The 22,083-nt window shown below is 41.8% G+C and overlaps 1 protein-coding gene across 4 annotated transcripts in view; it reads left to right on the top strand.

The window, feature by feature from the left end:
- Positions 1-22,083, top strand: part of LOC128638636 (CD82 antigen) — a 256,779-nt gene that overhangs the window by 196,448 nt on the left and 38,248 nt on the right. For all 4 annotated transcript variants that reach the window (XM_053690712.1, XM_053690714.1, XM_053690715.1 and 1 more), the window contains 2 exons: positions 10,593-10,802; positions 19,081-19,164. In XM_053690712.1, the coding sequence (XP_053546687.1) occupies positions 10,593-10,802; positions 19,081-19,164 (294 nt within the window). The remainder of the gene's footprint in view (positions 1-10,592; positions 10,803-19,080; positions 19,165-22,083) is intronic.

Raw genomic sequence — 22,083 nt, 5'->3', positions numbered from 1 at the left:
TATGGTCTCGGGAAGAGTCTCTTCTCCCGATAAACATTCTGGAACTAAGAGTGATTTTCAATGCTCTCAGAGCTTGGCCTCAGCTAGCAAAGGCCAGATTCATAAGATTCCAATCAGACAACATGACGACTGTTGCTTATATCAATCATCAGGGGGGAACAAGGAGTTCCCTGGCGATGAAAGAAGTGACCAAAATAATACAATGGGCGGAGGATCACTCCTGCCACCTGTCTGTGATCCACATCCCAGGAGTGGAAAACTGGGAGGCGGATTATCTGAGTCGTCAGACTTTCCATCCGGGGGAGTGGGAACTCCACCCGGAGATATTTGCCCAGTTGACCCAATTATGGGGCATTCCAGACATGGATCTGGTGGGTCTCGTCAGAACTTCAAGGTTCCTTGCTACGGGTCCAGATCCAGGGATCCCAAGGCGACTCTAGTTGATGCACTAGTAGGGCCTTGGACCTTCAACCTAGCTTATGTGTTTCCACCGTTTCCTCTCATTCCCAGGCTGGTAGCCAGGATCAAGCAGGAGAGGACCTCGGTGATCTTGATAGCTCCTGCGTGGCCACGCAGGACTTGGTATGCAGACCTGGTGAATATGTCTTCGGCTCCACCATGGAAGCTACCTTTGAGACAGGACCTTCTTGTTCAGGGTCCATTCGAACATCCAAATCTGGTTTCCCTCCAGCTGACGGCTTGGAGATTGAACGCTTGATTCTATCAAAGCGTGGGTTTTCAGATTCTGTGATAGATACTCAGGTTCAAGCCAGAAAACCGGTAACTAGAAAAATTTACCATAAAATATGGAAAAGATATATCTGCTGGATTCCTAAGATCCTTTCCTTTCTACAAGAAGGTTTGGATAAAGGATTATCTGCAAGTTCTCTAAAGGGACAGATTTCTGCCTTATCTGTCTTACTACACAAACGACTGGCAGCTGTGCCAGATGTTCAAGCATTTGTTCAGGCTCTGGTTAGGATCAAGCCTGTTTACAGACCTTTGACTCCTCCCTGGAGTTTAAATCTAGTTCTTTCAGTTCTTCAAGGGGTTCCGTTTGAACCTCTACATTCCATAGATATTAAGTTGTTATCTTGGAAAATTTTGTTTTTGGTTGCTATTTCTTCTGCTAGAAGAGTTTCAGAGTTATCTGCTCTGCAGTGTTCTCAGCCCTATCTGGTGTTCCATGCAGATAAGGTGGTTTTGCATACTAAGCCTGGTTTTCTTCCAAAGGTTGTTTCTAACAAGAATATTAACCAGGAGATAGTTGTACCTTCTTTGTGTCCGAATCCAGTTTCAAAGAAGGAACGTTTGTTACACAATTTGGACGTAGTCCGTGCTCTAAAATTCTATTTAGAAGCTACAAAAGAGTTCAGGCAAACATCTTCTCTGTTTGTCGTCTATTCTGGTAAAAGGAGAGGTCAAAAAGCGACTTCTACCTCTCTTTCCTTTTGGCTTAAAAGCATCATCCGATTGGCTTACGAGACTGCCGGACGGCAGCCTCCTGAAAGAATCACAGCTCACTCCACTAGGGCTGTGGCTTCCACATGGGCCTTCAAGAACGAGGCTTCTGTTGATCAGATATGTAAGGCAGCGACTTGGTCTTCACTGCACACTTTTGCCAAATTTTACAAATTTGATACTTTTGCTTCTTCGGAGGCTATTTTTGGGAGAAAGGTTTTGCAAGCCGTGGTGCCTTCCGTTTAGGTAACCTGATTTGCTCCCTCCCTTCATCCGTGTCCTAACGCTTTGGTATTGGTTCCCACAAGTAAGGATGACGCCGTGGACCGGACACACCAATGTTGGAGAAAACAGAATTTATGCTTACCTGATAAATTACTTTCTCCAACGGTGTGTCCGGTCCACGGCCCGCCCTGGTTTTTTAATCAGGTTTGATGAATTATTTTCTCTAACTACAGTCACCACGGCACCCTATGGTTTCTCCTATTTTTTTCCTCCTGTCCCTCGGTCGAATGACTGGGGTGGGCGGAGCCTAGGAGGGACTATATGGCCAGCTTTGCTGGGACTCTTTGTCATTTCCTGTTGGGGAAGAGATATTCCCACAAGTAAGGATGACGCCGTGGACCAGACACACCGTTGGAGAAAGTAATTTATCAGGTAAGCATAAATTCTGTTTTTCTAAGTCGTCAGACTTTTCATCCGGGGGAGTGGGAACTCCATCCGGAGGTGTTTGCTCAACTGGTCCATCGTTGGGGCAAACCAGAACTGGATCTCATGGCGTCTCGCCAGAACGCCAAGCTTCCTTGTTACGGATCCAGGTCCAGGGACCCGGGAGCAACGCTGATAGATGCTCTAGCAGCTCCTTGGTTCTTCAACCTGGCCTATGTGTTTCCACCGTTTCCTCTGCTCCCTCGACTGATTTCCAAAATCAAACAGGAGAGAGCATCAGTGATTCTGATAGCGCCTGCGTGGCCACGCAGAACCTGGTATGCAGACCTAGTGGACATGTCATCTCTTCCACCATGGACTCTGCCTCTGAGGCAGGACCTTCTAATACAAGGTCCTTTCAATCATCCAAATCTAATTTCTCTGAGACTGACTGCATGGAGATTGAACGCTTGATTCTATCAGGGCGTGGCTTCTCCAAGTCAGTCATTGATACCTTAATACAGGCTCGAAAGCCTGTCACCAGGAAAATCTACCATAAGATATGGTGTAAATATCTTTATTGGTGTGAATCCAAGAGTTACTCATGGAGTAAGGTTAGGATTCCTAGGATATTGTCCTTTCTCCAAGAGGGTTTGGACAAAGGCTTATCAGCTAGTTCTTTAAAAGGACAGATCTCTGCTCTGTCTATTCTTTTGCACAAGCGTCTGGCACAAGTTCCAGACGTCCAGGCATTTTGTCAGGCTTTGGTTAGCCTGTGTTTAAAACTGTTGCTCCCCCGTGGAGCTTAAACTTGGTTCTTAAAGTTCTTCAGGGAGTTCCGTTTGAACCCCTTCATTCCATTGATATTAAACTTTTATCTTGGAAAGTTCTGTTTTTGATGGCTATTTCCTCGGCTCGAAGAGTCTCTGAGTTATCTGCCTTACATTGTGATTCTCCTTATCTGATTTTTCATTCAGACAAGGTAGTTCTGCGTACCAAACCTGGGTTTTTACCTAAGGTGGTTTCTAACAGGAATATCAATCAAGAGATTGTTGTTCCATCATTGTGTCCTAATCCTTCTTCAAAGAAGGAACGTCTTTTGCATAATCTGGACGTAGTCCGTGCCTTGAAGTTTTACTTACAGGCTACTAAAGATTTTCGTCAAACATCTGCCCTGTTTGTCGTTTACTCTGGACAGAGGAGAGGTCAAAAACCTTTGGCAACCTCTCTCTCCTTTTGGCTTCGGAGCATAATACGCTTAGCCTATGAGACTGCTGGACAGCAGCCCCCTGAAAGGATTACAGCTCATTCTACTAGAGCTGTGGCTTCCACCTTGGCCTTTAAAAATGAGGCCTCTGTTGAACAGATTTGCAAGGCTGCGACTTGGTCTTCGCTTCACACCTTTTCAAAATTTTACAAATTTGACACTTTTGCTTCTTCGGAGGCTGTTTTTGGGAGAATGGTTCTACAGGCAGTGGTTCCTTCCGTTTAAGTTCCTGCCTTGTCCCTCCCATCATCCGTGTACTTTAGCTTTGGTATTGGTATCCCACAAGTAATGGATGATCCGTGGACTGGATACACTTAACAAGAGAAAACATAATTTATGCTTACCTGATAAATTTATTGCTCTTGTAGTGTATCCAGTCCACGGCCCGCCCTGTCCTTTTAAGGCAGGTCTAAATTTTAATTAAACTACAGTCACCACTGTACCCTATGGTTTCTCCTTTCTCGTCTTGTTTCGGTCGAATGACTGGATATGGCAGTGAGGGGAGGAGCTATATAGCAGCTCTGCTGTGGGTGATCCTCTTGCAACTTCCTGTTGGGAAGGAGAATATCCCACAAGTAATGGATGATCCGTGGACTGGATACACTACAAGAGATATAAATTTATCAGGTAAAATAAATTATGGGTTTTTTTTGTTTGTTTTTTTAATATTTATTCAGCTGTGATGGACCCCCTTTTAGCACCCAACCTCCCTGATCCCCCCCCCCCCCCAAACCTCTCTAACCCTCCCTCCGCTACCTATTTGCCACCATCTTGGGTACTGGCAGCTGTCTGCCAGTACCCAGTTTGCCCTCAAAAACAAAGTTTTTTTAAGTTTTTTTATAATGATAGCTTTTTTCTGTAGTGTAGCTGCCCCCCCTCAATACCCCCATCCCCCTCCCAGATCCTTTTATATTTAATTATTTTGTCGTTTTTTTCCCCCCTTCCCTCTCAATTCAGGGATCATTGGTGGCAGTGGTTGTTGCGCACTCACGCCCCCGCAGGCCCCCCCACCCGCACGGTCCCGGCACCTGGTGTGCACATTGCATTTAAAGTAACCGGATGCCTGGTAGCGATAGGCCGCCCACCCGCCTCCCTGCTAAGCTCCCACCCACCAATGAATTGCACCATCACTACCAGTGCAAAGAGGGCCACAGAGTGGCTTTCTCAGCATCGGATTCTCGTAAAAGGGTATTGCAGGATGCCTCAATATCAAGGCATCACTGCAATACCCTGAGAGCTGCTGGAAGCGATCGCAAAGGCTTCCAGCTCTCAATTAGACCAAGGACTTACCAGGTACGTCCATTGTCACTAACTGACAGTTTTTGCAGGACATACCTGGTAAATCCTTTGTCGTTAAGGGATTAATGGGATATTAAACTGTGCTCCTTTTGTAAAAACAATATGCTAAATCAAAGTAAACATAAACAAGAAACAAATTGTGTTGAAAAACAGAAAACAACTTACTTATTTTCATGCAAAATGAGCATTTAGAAATTCACAGTGTATCCACTGCCCAAAGGGAGAAGGGGGAGCTGATATGTTTTGAACTTAAAGGGACAGTAAACTTACAAACTAATGTTATATAATTCTGCACATAGTGCAGAATTATATAACATTAGCTTAGTGGCAGATTTATACATTGCAGGATTGCAGTTCATTTTTATTTAAAAGTTCATTTTCTTCTTAAATGGAAAGAGTCCACAGCTGCTTTCATTACTTTTGAGAAATAAGAACCTGGCCACCTAGTCATTCTTTGCTTTTCGTCACAGGAGGTTGGCAGAGACGTGTCAGAATTTTTTAATTTTTATTTTTTGTCTCTTATGGAGGGTAGTACTCTTCGGCATGGGACAGGAGTTTTAAGTAGTCTTGTCAGTCTCTCAGTGAGGGCTTGGTTGAAAGTTAGAGTCCGGAGATACAGGGAGAGTCTTTCTGCGAAACCATGCCGACTCATATTAACAGCTCCTCAAGCAATCTGCGTTGTCGAACTTCGCTCCGCTGCCTGCTATCTTCTCTCAAGTCCATGGCAGAGGCAATGCCACTATTCGTCACACGGCATAGATTCCGGTAAGATCGTTTCATTTGACTTTATCGTCAATGTACTGTAATGTGAATGTTTTCCCGATAGGTTACACACCTTTGCGGGTCTAACTATATGAGATAAGGGTGTCTCAGTGAGTCTCTGTTAGTATCTTGGAATCCAGGGTTAATATCTCCTGAGGGGGGTTATTGAACAGGGGGGTTTATAATAATGTTTGTTATGTGATTCAACCTGCTTATGTGTGATGTTTATGGGCTCGTGGTTGGAACTTTGAGGCCTTTGGAAGTGACGCAGCCTTTTGGTTGGGCGCGCTTTTTTGGACTATTCGGTTCACCTTGTGTTCTGGCATGGTTTACGTTATGTTCCCCATTTCCGCATTCCTGACCATGTGGCGAAGGAGATATTCTAGTCCACAGGAGTCTGGTCATAGGAGGTGGTGAGTGCCCCAGCCATTGTGGTTGTCAGGTGCCGTTTTTGTTTTCATACTTTAGTCCATATTAATATTTCCTCTATCCAGTTATGGGTGATGCTGATGCTGAGACTGTGCTCATTTCAGATTCAGTTACGGAGGATTCTGATAATGAGACTATTTTGATTTCAGATTCTGTGTCCGGTGACGATTCCGGATTATCCTCGTTGACACATGTTAACCAGTTTTGTTCCGTATGCCATTTCAGAGCCTGGTTCCTCGGGCTCGGGGAATCAAGGGACTGCTGAGCCATCCGCCTCTGGGGTCCTGTCCTCCTAGAGGCGAGTTCCCTACCAATACTTCTACACATGCGGGTAACCCTGTTTCTGATTCCTCCATGCAGGGTGGCATGTTCCCCCCGGAGGTTGCAGCACGTTTTCGATTCCACATATTGTTCTTCTGCAGAGTCCAGACATTTATTTGAGAATGTGCTTGTGCCCTATTGTCCCGGGCCTTCCACCTTGGGGAGGGCCTCTACAGTTCCCCCGGGTGTAACTGTCCCTGAGTGTTGTGCCTTTCGTTACAGGATTGCGCGCCTTCGCGTATTGCTCAGACATGTTTTTCAGTTATTGAATGATCCTATCGTTACCAGATACGGGGATTTTCAGTCTGCTAATTTGAATGGTGCACCTCATTAGACATGTGGGGATGAAGTAATCTCCTAATTGTCATTTGTTTGAGATCTTTCCCAGTTTTTGAAAGATAGGGCTCTGTTTGGCTGGTCCTGCGGGTAGGCCTGTGTCTGTTTGGGCGTTAACCTCCGGGTTGCCTTATATTTTATTTATTTTCAATGGGATGTCTTTTATTTGTTTTTGTTTCCTTCGGGAACCTTCTGGGATTGATACTCTTTATTACTTCTTCGGAAGTTGTTTTGGACATGTTAGTCCTATGTTAAAAATGTCTGTTTTCTGTTTTTCCCCTATGAGGGAGAACTTATGTAGCTTGCTGGTTAGGACCCTAGGTGCAGGCTGGTCCTGTCAGGTTCGTTCAGTCTTGCGGCTGTTCAGACACGTGGCGCTGTTCTGCTCGGCTGGTTCGGTAGAAGCGCCGAGTGCTTAGGTTACCATTGTTTTTCATGTTCAACTAAGCATTCGAGAGGACCTGTGGGTCCGTGAGGCGGGAAGGATTTTTTCAGTCCTTATAGCCTTCAGACATAGATGGCCGGGCAGGGGAGTTTTTCCGCTGCGTCTTTTACGGATCTGTGTTTCCGGGTGATGTTTGTTCCCCTGCGGGGACTTTGTTTAGCTCGGGTTTTTCCGGAGCTGGGTAGGCTTCGTGCCTTTCTCTTCCTTGTGTCCTCTGCTTGTGCGGAGGTGATAGGGAGACTAGTCCTGCTAGTAGGATTTTTTTGGACCTTGAGGTATCCCTTGGTTGTCCTGAGGCTCTTAGAAGTATCTTCATACGACTTCTAGCCTTGCTCCTTTGAGCGTTGGACTTTAGCTAGGGGTGGGTCCTTCCTTTGGTCGGTGCTTTCGAGTTCTTTTCGCTATCCGGATTCTCTGGATTTGCATCCATATCCCTTGTGTCTGGCTTTTTGGCTAGCTGGGGTGTTTAGTTCTAGGGTAAGGTTTGCCTGAACTATTACGTGCCTGGACATGTTTTTCTCCCTGAGACTTCCGGTTGCTGAAGCTTCACTTGGCCCTTTTCCTGACCCAGTTTTGGGTGGTTTTGGAGTCTTGGATCTCAGGGCTGGTCGGGGTATTCTACGGTAGTGGGAACTTGGGCTATGTCCTTGGTCCATCTACCTAACCTGGTCATGGTTGGCCAGGTTTTCTGAGTATTTCTTATTCTTTGCCACAGAATAGCCCATGTCATTGAGTGGATAGCTATGTGGCTTGTGCCTCATTTTTGTTGGTTCATACCCCGCTGCTGGCGCTGAATGTCCAATTTCTGGTGTGCCTTAGGGTTGCATTCCCCTGGTCAGCTTGCCAGTGTTCCCGTGGATTCCCTGCTCTGCAGGCGAATGGGTTGGCTGTGCATCTGCTTGGCAAGCTACTTGTAGGGGGGTCCTTTTCTAGGACATCTGTGTTGGGAATTTCTCTTCCCATTAGCCGGTAATTTTGGGCCTTGAGGACAGTTGTTGCCCTTCTGCCATCATCCCTTTCCTTTAGGGGATATTCTCCCTATGGAGATAGAGTCCTTGCTTGGGGATTCTCCTGGATGGGAGGCGGAAAGGTGGGATTGGTTCCCCCTGGGGTCTTGCTGGCTCCAAGTCAGACTTGTTGGGCCTTTATTTTGATAGATCCTTAGGTCTATGGCCTTGTTGTCTGTTTTCAGAGTGGGGTTGTACTTGTACTCTGTGGGGATAGCTGTGCTATCCTTACGCTCATTCCTGTACCTGTTTCGGGATTCTTTTGTTCCCCTGTCTTGGATCCCTGAGGCTGGGTTGGTCCAGCTGGGTGTGGGTCTGCAGGTCAGGATGGCCGAGAGGTCTAAGGCGCTGCGTTTAGGTCGCAGTCTCCTCTGGATGTGTGAGCCTTGTTGAGTCTATCCTGTTAGCTAAGTCTGCTAGGGTATAGATTTTCCTTTTAACTTGCTCCATTGATTTCAGAAGAGGATTTACTCTTCCTTCGGGTTCTGAGGGTATACTCCCCTTCTCGGGGGGCCTTGATTGAGGTTTTGTGTTCCCCTTTTTAGGGACCTGTGTGTAGGTCCGGTGACTTAGGTTTCCTGGAGCGTGCCCTCTGTCTAGGGGTTGCTTTTGCGGTCTGTTTCTTGCTTGACTGCTTCTTCCTCCTCGCAAGTACCCTCTGTCTCTAAAGTAGTACGCTAACTCTAGACAGTGCATAGTCTAACATGGTTATGATAATTGTTAATCGTAAGCTTTAACAGGGTAATACACTCCTGCAAGCTTTACAGAGATCCACAACCTCTGACTTAAGAAAACGTATATCGTGATGCTAATTCTTTTTAGCATAACGCTAATTTGTGAACACAGCTACCCATGAGACTATTATGAGAATTTGGAGATCATATAATCTCACTGTCTTTTCAAGTTACACTAATCACCACACTGTACTTACCTCTATCCCTGGTGCATTCAGATTAAAAGTGCAGAATTTATGGTAATTTCTAAATTATAATTGTATATTTGCATTACCTGTTTAAGATCACCCTGCTAGCACATATATTTTTTCTAATATTGTAACCGTTTGGAGAGCCAATAGTTCTTGGTGACACACACAGGGAGCAGTCTCTCATTATTTTTTGTTTTTTTATTGTGATTTTTAATATATGTGTGTTTAGTCACTTTTTATTTTAAATAATAACAGTAAAATTTAAGTTTTAATTAATCAATCTGGTCTTCCCTTCCTTTAATTTTGACCGTACACACTATCCCCTTATAGTATTAGTGTGCCATAATAGTGCTTTCTTTTTCTCCCCCCCCCCCCCTTTTTTTCTAAACTGGGAGGACTTTGCCTCTTCAGTTGCATTCCGTGCTTGGAGGATGTTAGAGCGACGTCTTTTCTGTCTCTGTGCCCAGTCTTATCCCGGGTTTCGCTTGGTATAGGCGTGGCCTCATTCCCCTGTTTGATCCCATTTGGGTCTCTGTGAGCTGGGCTCACTATTGGAGGTGTTCTTTTTTGTATTAAGGGATCTTTCGGTTTCCTTGGTTCTCCTTTGCCTTGTCCCCTTGGGGGTTTCGGCTGGTGTCTCCTTCATTTGTGGGGGATGAGCGGTGGGGGACCGTCTGTTGGGCGACGGTGTCTCCTGGAGGACTGTTGGCTCAGTCGAGTCTGTTTGCGGTCTCTAGTTTGGCTTCTGGACTGACTGCGAGTCAGTGTCTTTGGGGCTTTTCATCTTAAAATTTTCTCAGCTTCGGGCGAAGCTTGGCATTCAGTGTCCTCTATAGCTTGGGTATTGTTTTCCCAAAAGTAATAAATGCAGCGGTGGACTCTTTCCATTTAAGAAGAAAAACATAAATTATGATGGAAAGAGTCCACAGCTCCCCACCCATAATTTTATGCTGCGTGTCCTTGATTATTCTTCTGGCACCTTTCACCCTGATATTTCTTCTACTGTTCCTTGTTCCTTGGCAGAATGACTGGGTAGATGAGGGGAGTGGGAGGAGTATTTAAGCCTTTGCCTGGGGTGTCTTTGCCTACTCCTGGTGGCCAGGTTCTTATTTCCTAAAAGTAATGAATTCAGCTGTGGACTCTTTCCATCAGAAGAAAAGGAAATTATCAGGTAAGCATAATTTATGTTTTTTCTAGAACGCTGCTCCTTGCTCTACTGAGCGGGTCTGTTTTTTCCTCAGCGCATCGTGGCAACACTGTCTAGTCACAGCGTGCCCAGTTGCGCCATTAAACTGAATGTAGCTCGCTCCCGCTAATAGACCAGAGCAGGAGCGAGCTACATTAGTTTGTAGGTTTACTGTCTCTTTAAGTTGCATTCTGCCTATTCTGAGCATGGGCAAAACTGACTTCTTGTTTCTCTAGCATTCACTAAACACTAAGCCAGCTCAAGTTACACTAGCAGATTTATGACATCTAGCTAGATATGCCTTCCTGTAGAGACCTCAGTCCTCCTTTTAAAATAATGAATAATACATATTGCAATGATTTCTATTAAGTATAACCCACTGCTTAGTGTTTTTTATTACAATAATAAAACAGACTGTTTTATATTATTTTAGATACTTGATTAAATGACTTTAAATGCTTGATTCCTCACAGTCCTTACTTACATTACATTGATAACCCTTCCAGATGAAGTGCTGTGGCTGGAATGCTCCTGAAGATTGGTTGCAGAATCCAAAGATTAGCAGCAATTCCTCTGTTAGCTTGTATCCCTGCTCCTGCAGGAATATTACGCGGGACCGCTCATATGCATTCAGCAATACTTCCATTGAAAGCAGCGACTCAAGGAGCCATTTCTGTCAAGCCAGTTCCAAGGATAACTGGCCTGTGTATCACACTGTGAGTTCAACCTTTTTTTGAGAATGTGTTTCTGAAACAATACTCTGAAGTGCCCATGGTACTCTGGCACCGGTAATTGTTTATATAGATAGCATGGATTTATAAGAAATGTTATTTAATATGTTCTATAATTGTAGCCAATAAAACCAAGCTGTATGGTGGTAGCCAAGAATCAGGGTGACAGCCTGGTCTATGAGTTTTATCAGTGACTGGTATTCTGCATATAATTAGATGAGCACATGAATCAGTTTGCATTAATCTGGTAACAACTTGTATATACTAATTGTGATATAACATTATACATTTAATTTATAAATAGAAGTTGGAGAGTCTCATTCATATTAACTGTTCTTACGTAGTTATTAGCGACATGTTCAAAAGTTGCTGATAAAATGTTCTGGTCAAAACAGCAGTATAAGAATGTTGTAGTTTCCAAAATAGCAAGGTCAAAATGTTTCCTCCCTGTAAATTAGTCGAAAATTAAAAAATTCTACTACTAAATGCCGCTTACTGTAAATTGGTCAATGAAAGTGTCTCTGTATGGCTACAGTTAAAGGGGCAGTATACTATAAAATTGTTTTCTCCAACATAGGTGTGTCCGGTCCACGGCGTCATCCTTACTTGTGGGATATTCTCTTCCCCAACAGGAAATGGCAAAGAGCCCAGCAAAGCTGGTCACATGATCCCTCCTAGGCTCCGCCTACCCCAGTCATTCTCTTTGCCGTTGCACAGGCAACATCTCCACGGAGATGGCTAAGAGTTTTTTGGTGTTTAAATGTAGTTTTTATCCTTCAATCAAGTGTTTGTTATTTTAAAATAGTGCTGGTATGTACTATTTACTCTGAAACAGAAAAGAGATGAAGATTTCTGTTTGTAAGAGGAAGATGATTTTAGCAAACGTTACTAAAATCGATTGCTGTTTCCACACAGGACTGTTGAGATGAAGTAACTTCAGTTGGGGGAAACAGTTTGCAGACTCTTCTGCTTGAGGTATGACTGGCCACATTTCTAACAAGACTTTGTAATGCTGGAAGGCTGTCATTTTCCCTATGGGGACCGGTAAGCCATTTTCTTAGTTTAAGTAAAAGAATAAAAGGCTTCATAAGGGCTTATAAAACTGGTAGACATTTTTCTGGGCTAAAACGATGACTTTACTAAACATATTTGGCAGATTATAACTCTTATAGTTATTATAATCTTGGGGATTGTTTTAAGAAAAACGGCAGGCACTGTATTGGACACCTTTTTCAGATGGGGGCCTTTCTAGTCATAGGCAGAGCCTCATTTTCGCGCCACTAATGCGCAGTTGTTTTTGGAGAGCAAGGCATGCAGATGCATGTGTGAGGAGCTAAGAACCACTGAAAAAGCTTATAGAAGGCGTCATTTGGTATCGTATTCCCCTCTGGGCTTGGTTGGGTCTCAGCAAAGCAGATACCTGGGACTGTATAGGGGTTAAATGTAAAAACGGCTCCGGTTCCGTTATTTTAAGGGTTAAAGCTTTCAAATTTGGTGTGCAATACTTTTAAGGCTTTATGACACTGTGGTGAAAATTTGGTGAATTTTGAACAATTCCTTCATACTTTTTCACATATTCAGTAATAAAGTGTGTTCAGTTTAAAATTTAAAGTGACAGTAACGGTTTTATTTTAAAACGTTTTTTGTGCTTTGTTGACAAGTTTAAGCCTGTTTAACATGTCTGAACCATCAGATAAGCGATGTTCTATATGTATGAAAGCCAAGGTTTCTCCCCATTTAAATATATGTGATGATTGTGACATAGTGTCCAAAAAAAGTAGGGACAATGATGCCACAGATAATGATATTGCCCAAGATGATTCCTCAAATGAGGGGAGTAAGCATGGTACTGCATCATCCCCTTCTGTGTCTACACCAGTTTTGCCCACACAAGAGGCCCCTAGTACATCTAGTGCGCCAATCCTTATTACCATGCAACAATTAACGGCTGTTATGGATAATTCTATTGCAAACATTTTATCTAAAATGCCTACTTATCAGAGAAAGCGCGATTGCTCTGTTTTAAACACTGAAGAGCAAGAGGACGCTGATGATAACGGTTCTGACATACCCTCACACCAATCTGAAGGGGCCAGGAGGGAGGTTTTGTCTGAGGGAGAAATTTCAGATTCAGGAAAAATTTCTCAACAAGCTGAACCTGATGTTGTAACATTTAAATTTAAATTAGAACATCTCCGCGCACTGCTTAAGGAGGTATTATCTACTCTGGATGATTGTGACAATTTGGTCATTCCAGAGAAATTATGTAAGATGGACAAGTTCCTAGAGGTTCCGGTGCCCCCCGATGCTTTTCCTATACCCAAGCGGGTGGCGGACATAGTAAATAAGGAGTGGGAAAGGCCCGGCATACCTTTTGTTCCTCCCCCTATATTTAAGAAATTATTTCCTATAGTCGACCCCAGAAAGGACTTATGGCAGTCAGTCCCCAAGGTCGAGGGGGCGGTCTCTACTCTAAACAAACACACTACTATTCCCATAGAAGATAGTTGTGCTTTCAAAGATCCTACGGATAAAAAATTAGAGGGTTTGCTTAAAAAGATGTTTGTTCAGCAAGGTTACCTTCTACAACCAATTTCATGCATTGTTCCTGTCACTACGGCAGCGTGTTTCTGGTTCGAAGAACTAGAAAAGTCGCTCAATAAAGAATCTTCGTATGAGGAGGTTATGGACAGAGTTCAAGCACTTAAATTGGCTAACTCTTTTATTTTAGATGCCGCTTTGCAATTAGCTAGATTAGCGGCGAAAAATTCAGGGTTTGCTATCGTGGCGCGCAGAGCGCTTTGGCTAAAGTCTTGGTCAGCGGATGTGTCTTCCAAGACAAAATTGCTTAACATCCCTTTCAAGGGTAAAACACTGTTTGGTCCTGATTTGAAAGAGATTATTTCAGACATCACCGGGGGAAAGGGCCACGCCCTTCCTCAGGATAGGTCTTTTAAGGCTAAAAATAAGCCTAATTTTCGTCCCTTTCGCAGAAACGGACCAATCTCTAATTCTACATCCTCTAAGCAAGAGGGTAATACTTCTCAACCCAAACCAGCCTGGAGACCGGTGCAAGGCTGGAACAAGGGTAAGCAGGCCAAGAAGCCTGCCACTGCTACCAAAACAGCATGAAGGGATGGCCCCCGATCCGGGACCGGATCTGGTGGGGGGCAGACTTTCTCTCTTTGCTCAGGCTTGGGCAAGAGATGTTCAGGATCCTTGGGCACTAGAAATAGTGTCTCAGGGTTATCTCCTGGAATTCAAGAAACTACCCCCAAGGGGAAGGTTCCACAGGTCTCAATTATCTTCAAACCAAATAAAAAGACAGGCATTCTTACATTGTGTAGAAGACCTGTTAAAGATGGGAGTAATTCATCCAGTTCCAATAGGAGAACAAGGGATGGGGTTTTACTCCAACCTGTTCATAGTTCCCAAAAAAGAGGGAACATTCAGACCAATTTTAGATCTCAAGATCCTAAACAAATTTCTCAGGGTTCCATCGTTCAAAATGGAAACCATTCGAACGATCCTTCCTACCATCCAGGAAGGTCAATTTATGACCACGGTGGATTTAAAGGATGCGTACCTACATATTCCTAACCACAAGGAATATCATCAGTTCCTAAGGTTCGCTTTTCTGGACAAGCATTACCAGTTTGTGGCACTTCCATTCGGATTAGCCACTGCTCCGAGAATTTTCACAAAGGTACTAGGGTCCCTTCTAGCAGTTCTAAGACCAAGGGGCATTGCAGTAGTACCTTTCTTGGACGACATCCTGATTCAAGCGTCGTCTCTGTCAAAAGCAAAGGCTCATACGGACATCGTTCTAGCCTTTCTCAGATCTCACGGATGGAAAGTGAACATAGAAAAAAGTTATCTGTCCCCGTCAACAAGAGTTCCCTTCTTGGGAACAATAATAGATTCCTTAGAAATGAGGATTTTTCTGACAGAGGTCAGAAAATCAAAACTTCTAAGCTCTTGTCAAGTACTTCATTCTGTTCTTCATCCTTCCATAGCGCAGTGCATGGAAGTAATAGGATTGATGGTTGCAGCAATGGACATAGTTCCTTTTGCACGAATTCATCTAAGACCATTACAACTGTGCATGCTCAGACAGTGGAATGGGGATTATACAGACTTGTCTCCGACGATTCAAGTAGATCAAAGGACTAGAGATTCACTCCGTTGGTGGCTGATCCTGGACAACCTGTCACAGGGAATGAGCTTCCGCAGACCAGAGTGGGTCATTGTCACGACCGACGCCAGTCTGGTGGGCTGGGGCGCGGTCTGGGAACCCCTGAAAGCTCAGGGTCTATGGTCTCGGGAAGAATCTCTTCTCCCGATAAACATTCTGGAACTGAGAGCGATATTCAATGCTCTCAAAGCTTGGCCTCATCTAGCAAAGGCCAAATTCATAAGGTTTCAATCAGACAACATGATGACTGTTGCATATATCAACCATCAGGGGGGAACAAGGAGTTCCCTGGCGATGGAGGAAGTGACCAAGATAATTCAATGGGCGGAGGATCACTCCTGCCACTTGTCTGCAATCCACATCCCAGGAGTGGAAAATTGGGAAGCGGATTTTCTGAGTCGTCAGACCTTCCATCCGGGGGAGTGGGAACTCCATCCGGAAATCTTTGCCCAAATAACTCAATTATGGGGCATTCCAGACATGGATCTGATGGCCTCTCGTCAGAACTTCAAGGTTCCTTGTTACGGGTCCAGATCCAGGGATCCCAAGGCGACTCTAGTGGATGCACTAGTAGCACCTTGGACCTTCATCCTAGCTTATGTATTCCCACCGTTTCCTCTCATTCCCAGGCTGGTAGCCAGGATCAATCAGGAGAGGGCTTCGGTGATCTTGATAGCTCCTGCGTGGCCACGCAGGACTTGGTATGCAGACCTGGTGAATATGTCATCGGCTCCACCATGGAAGCTACCTTTGAGACAGGACCTTCTTGTTCAAGGTCCATTCGAACATCCGAATCTGGTTTCCCTCCAACTGACTGCTTGGAGATTGAACGCTTGATTTTATCAAAGTGTGGGTTTTCAGATTCCGTAATAGATACTCTTATTCAGGCTAGAAAGCCTGTAACTAGAAAGATTTACCATAAAATATGGAAAAAATATATCTGTTGGTGTGAATCTAAAGGATTCCCATGGAACAAGATAAAAATTCCTAAGATTCTATCCTTTCTACAAGTAGGTTTGGAGAAAGGATTATCTGCAAGTTCTCTGAAGGGACAGATTTCTGCTTTATCTGTTTTACTTCACAAAAGGCTGGCAGCTGTGCCAGACGTTCAAGCGTTTGTTCAGGCTCTGGTTAGAATCAAGCCTGTTTACAGACCTTTGACTCCTCCCTGGAGTCTTAATCTAGTTCTTTCAGTTCTTCAAGGGGTTCCGTTTGAACCCTTACATTCCGTAGATATTAAGTTATTATCTTGGAAAGTTTTGTTTTTGGTTGCAATTTCTTCTGCTAGAAGAGTTTCTGAGTTATCTGCTCTGCAGTGTTCTCCACCCTATCTGGTGTTCCATGCAGATAAGGTGGTTTTGCGTACTAAGCCTGGTTTTCTTCCGAAAGTTGTTTCCAACAAAAATATTAACCAGGAGATTGTTGTACCTTCTTTGTGTCCGAATCCAGTTTCAAAGAAGGAACGTTTGTTACACAATTTGGACGTATTCCGTGCTCTAAAATTCTATTTAGAGGCTACTAAAGATTTCAGACAGACATCTTCTTTGTTTGTTGTTTATTCTGGTAAAAGGAGAGGTCAAAAAGCAACTTCTACCTCTCTTTCTTTTTGGCTTAAAAGCATTATCCGATTGGCTTATGAGACTGCCGGACGGCAGCCTCCTGAAAGAATCACAGCTCATTCCACTAGGGCTGTGGCTTCCACATGGGCCTTCAAGAACGAGGCTTCTGTTGACCAGATATGTAAGGCAGCGACTTGGTCTTCACTGCACACTTTTGCCAAATTTTACCAATTTGATACTTTTGCTTCTTCAGAGGCTATTTTTGGGAGAAAGGTTTTGCAAGCCGTGGTGCCTTCCATTTAGGTGACCTGATTTGCTCCCTCCCTTCATCCGTGTCCTAAAGCTTTGGTATTGGTTCCCACAAGTAAGGATGACGCCGTGGACCGGACACACCTATGTTGGAGAAAACAGAATTTATGCTTACCTGATAAATTACTTTCTCCAACGGTGTGTCCGGTCCACGGCCCGCCCTGGTTTTTTTAATCAGGTCTGATGAATTATTTTCTCTAACTACAGTCACCACGGTATCATATGGTTTCTCCTATGCATATTTCCTCCTGTCCGTCGGTCGAATGACTGGGGTAGGCGGAGCCTAGGAGAGATCATGTGACCAGCTTTGCTGGGCTCTTTGCCATTTCCTGTTGGGGAAGAGAATATCCCACAAGTAAGGATGACGCCGTGGACCGGACACACCGTTGGAGAAAGTAATTTATCAGGTAAGCATAAATTCTGTTTTTTCCCTTAATGTGTTTCCAATTTTTTTTTACCAGCTGCAGAGTATAAAATGTATGAGATTTGCCTTTTTAAGGCTTATTTGTGTATATGAATTAGCTGATTTTGTGTTTTGAAGCCAAAACCTAATAAAATGGGTTGAGCTAGTAGGTATAATCAGATCTCATTACTTTATCACATTGTGTACATATACCTGCTTCTTTATCTTATATCTGTCCATAAACCAATCACCAATACTTGGATAGAACTATGGAAAAATTAACATTTTATTACCTTATATCTTCTATAACCCACTGGGAGTGTAATTTCTTCTACTGGCTGTGTAAACACAGCTTGGCCTTGAGTCCAAAAACTTTCAGGATGGGTGGGGATAACACAGGGTAAATAATCTATTTCAAATGCCATTATAAGGGTAATGGAAATACTTGTAAACAATTGAATGCACTCCAGCAGTGGTTCATTGGGAACAAATTAAAGGGGAGAACATTTTTCAGTAAACTGTTCTTTTAAAGGGACACTAAAGTCACAATTAAACTTTCATGATTTAGAAAGAGCATCACATGATACAGGGACCCAGCAAATAAAGATAAAAATAAATTTGTCAAAAAAATTGAAAATTCTGAGTGTCATTGCATTATCTTTTTATTTTGCACAGGTTAATTATGCAATTATACTGTATTTAATGGTCATTTAAGGTTAATCTAATGTAAACTGGCATGTTATTTAAAGGCTTTCATAAATCCAACTGGATAGCTTCCAGAGAAGGATCCAATACAGTGCTCTTTACAGAAGGCTTCTATTATATTTAGGTTTATCTGATCTAAGCCTTGTGGTAAACTGTTATTGTCCTGTACAATACACAAATGGGGTAAATATATGATTAGCTTTCCCTGCAAAACATCAACATAATCTCAGTCTTTCAACAGTTAACGTGTCAGAAAAGTCAAAACTCTTTTTAAAGAACCATTAAACTGCCCCTTTATTATGTGACAGCCATCAGCCAATGACTGACTGATATACACGTATAACATGTGCCTACTAAGGCCTAGTTTCCATTGAGGTAGTAAAGTTTGGAAACTGGCTGTAAAAACATTTATCTTCATTACAGTCTATGGAGAATATTTATGTTACCACCAGTTTCCAAACTTTACCACCTCAATGGAAACTAGGCCTAAATGTGGTTATAAAAAGAATGTGCAAAAATTGATAATGACATTTTTTTTAAGGTGTTCTGCCCCCATGTAGGTGTATACATTTATATGTTATGTTTGTCAAATGAGCTTAGAGATGTTTAAAGGGACATTAAACCCACCATTATATTAAACTATTCATATAGAGCAAATACCATTCTATTTTAAACAATTTTCCATTTCACTTCTATTATCACATTTGCTTCATTTTAAGGAGAAGCAATGCACTATTGGGAGCTTGCTGGACACATCTGGAGAGCCAATGACAAGAAGCATATATGTGCAGCCACCAATCAGCAGCTAGTTTCCCTTAGTGCATTTTTACTCCAGAGCCTTCCTATATATGCGTTTCAACAATTGATACCAAGAGAACAAAGCTAATTTGATAATAGAAGTAAAATGGGACGTTGTTTAAAAGTCCATACTCTATTTGAAAATTTGGGGTCTCACGTCCCTTTATTATTATTTATTTGTTCAGCTGTACCAAATTCTGTTCATTACTTAGTATAGTTTGTTGTCAGTAGGTTTTTGCTAATGTAACATTCTCATTTTTGTCTTATGTATGTTTATTTGCTTTCCCATATCAGGGTTGTATGAACCGAATCCAAACCTGGTTGCAAAACAACATTATCACTGTCGTTGGAGTGTGCATAGGAATCTCTTTGTTGGAGGTGAGTGTCTGTAACTCATCATATGATGGGGAATACCAACTTACAGTTTCCATCAGTGTTATTCGTTTTCATGTTTACTTAGTACAAGAACCTGGAAAAAATGTTTGGAATGAGTAGAGGAATCAAAAAAAAAACATGTGTGTACTCGTTCAATTCCTGAAATGTCAGTTAACAGTTCCTTTTTACATTCATATTAATTCATAAACAGCTCTGAAACAGATATAAAATAATAATAACAGTGGTATTTTGATCAAGGCACAATCTGGGATTTATTCTAGTAACTGTATAAATTGCACAATCTGGGATTTACTCTAGTAGCTGTATAAATTGCACAATCTGGGATTTACTCTAGTAATTGTATAAATTGCACAATCTGGGATTTACTCTAGTAACTGTATAAATTGCACAATCTGGGATTTACTCTAGTAGCTGTATAAATTGCACAATCTGGGATTTACTCTAGTAATTGTATAAATTGCACAATCTGGGATTTACTCTAGTAACTGTATAAATTGCACAATCTGGGATTTACTCTAGTAGCTGTATAAATTGCACAATCTATGATTTACTCTAGTAACTGTATAAATTGCACAATCTGGGATTTACTCTAGTAGCTGTATAAATTGCACAATCTGGGATTTACTCTAGTAACGGTATACATTGCACAATCTGGGATTTACTCTAGTAACGGTATAAATTGCACAATCTGGGATTTACTCTAGTAACTGTATAAATTGCACAATCTGGGATTTACTCTAGTAACTGTATAAATTGCACAATCTGGGATTTACTCTAGTAACTGTATAAATTGCACAATCTGGGATTTACTCTAGTAACTGTATAAATTGCACAATCTGGGATTTACTCTAGTAACTGTATACATTGCACAATCTGGGATTTACTCTAGTAACTGTATAAATTGCACAATCTGGGATTTACTCTAGTAACTGTATAAATTGCACAATCTGGGATTTACTCTAGTAACTGTATAAATTGCACAATCTGGGATTTACTCTAGTAACTGTATAAATTGCACAATCTGGGATTTACTCTAGTAGCTGTATAAATTGCACAATCTGGGATTTACTCTGGTAACTGTATATATTGCACAATCTGGGATTTACTCTAGTAACGGTATAAATTGCACAATCTAGGATTTACTCTAGTAACTGTATAAATTGCACAATCTGGGATTTACTCTAGTAACTGTATAAATTGCACAATCTGGGATTTACTCTAGTAACTGTATAAATTGAGGATAGTATGAACTGTCCTCTTTATAACATGTATATACTGTATATGGATTTAATTCTCAAACTTTATATTCATTATGTGATATCCTTTGTTATCATTGCCTCTCAGTTCCTCCAGTTTGTGTGCCAGGTACTGGTTTTGGTGCTGGAAAGGAAGCTAAATAGAAGTTCTTCAGATGATATTCTCTTCTTCCCCGTCAGGTTTAACCCTGTGTGGTTTTAATGCATTGTGTGTGTTTCTGTGCATGTTAGAGTTTTATGTAAAATATATTTGTTTCTTGTAGAGCACTTCTCTTTCTGTGTATGTATATAAAAAATATATATGTGTATCAAGACAGCAGGTGTAGATATGCTTGTACCATATGTGCAGAAATAAGGCCAGTTGAATGTACTTGATTTTGTACAAGTTCATACTACCTTGGCTTTTAAATATACAATCCAAAATGTACAACCCTAACAAAAATAGCATTTAGCAGATCTGCTGTGTGTTTACATACTAGAAGAATCAAAATCCCTTAAGACATTTAAATGCTGTAACCATATTTTACATATATGTCCACTTAACCCCTTCATTTCAGAGAAAATCTTGCCCAAAGTCACGTAGAATGTTAAAGGGACATAATACTCACATGCTAAATCACTTGAAACTGATGCAGTATAACTGTAAAAAGCTGACAGGAAAATATCACCTGAGCATCTCTATGTAAAAAAGGAAGATATTTTACTTCACAATTTCCTCAGCTCAGCAGAGTAAGTTCTGTGGAAAAAGTTATACTCAGCTGCTCCCAGCTGCAGGTAAAAAAATAAAAAAAAATGAAGAAATGAACAGCAGCCAATCAGCATCAGCAGTGCTGAGGTCATGAACTCTTTTACTGTGATCTCATGAGATTTGACTTAACTCTCATGAGATTTCATAGTAAGCTTCCTTTACCTGATTGGTGAAATAATATGAGAGTGCACGATGCTAGTCCCTTCAGATGTCCCAGGACAAACACACTAAAATGCTGCTTAGAAATCCTTTACAATGGGAGGTGGCTACTGAGGAACTTTTGAGGTAAAATATCTTTCTTTTTTACATAGAGATGTTCAGGAGATATTTTCTAGTCAGCTTTTTACAGTTATGCTGCATCACTTTCAAGTGTTTAAACATTTGGGTATTATGGCCCTTTAAGCATTTTTGCTATCACTCCATTTAAAAAGACATAGAGCCTTTCTTTATTATTTACCTATGAAAACTATATATATTTTTATTTTTTGCATAACATTTTTAACTAGTTTAAGAAATTAAGACATTATTGTAAAATTACCACTAAAAACTAAAATAATACATAAAAAGATGAATTATCACATCCACAATATCATTTAGATTTCTAACTGTCAAAAAAACACAATATTTGTTCATTGTCATCCTCTGATTAAGATAAAAACAAACATTCATATGTTTTTCATTATTGTTGATTATTTTAAGGTCTTAATCTGCAGCTATGTCTAAATTGCTATGGGGTAACTCTCACTTAGCATAGTATAACTTCCCAAATTCACAAAATTGGCCACCAAAATATATATATTTTTACAACACAAGGTATTGATCTAGACCGCCCCACACACACACCTTGTTTGTTACTGGAAGCCGGTCTGCCAGTAACAAATGATTACAAATGAGATA

The sequence above is a fragment of the Bombina bombina genome, chromosome 8 (assembly GCF_027579735.1).
Source record: "Bombina bombina isolate aBomBom1 chromosome 8, aBomBom1.pri, whole genome shotgun sequence".
Classification (NCBI taxonomy): domain Eukaryota; kingdom Metazoa; phylum Chordata; class Amphibia; order Anura; family Bombinatoridae; genus Bombina; species Bombina bombina.
The sequence above is the reverse complement of the archived record's forward strand: the minus strand, read 5'-3'. Positions and strand labels throughout refer to the sequence as shown.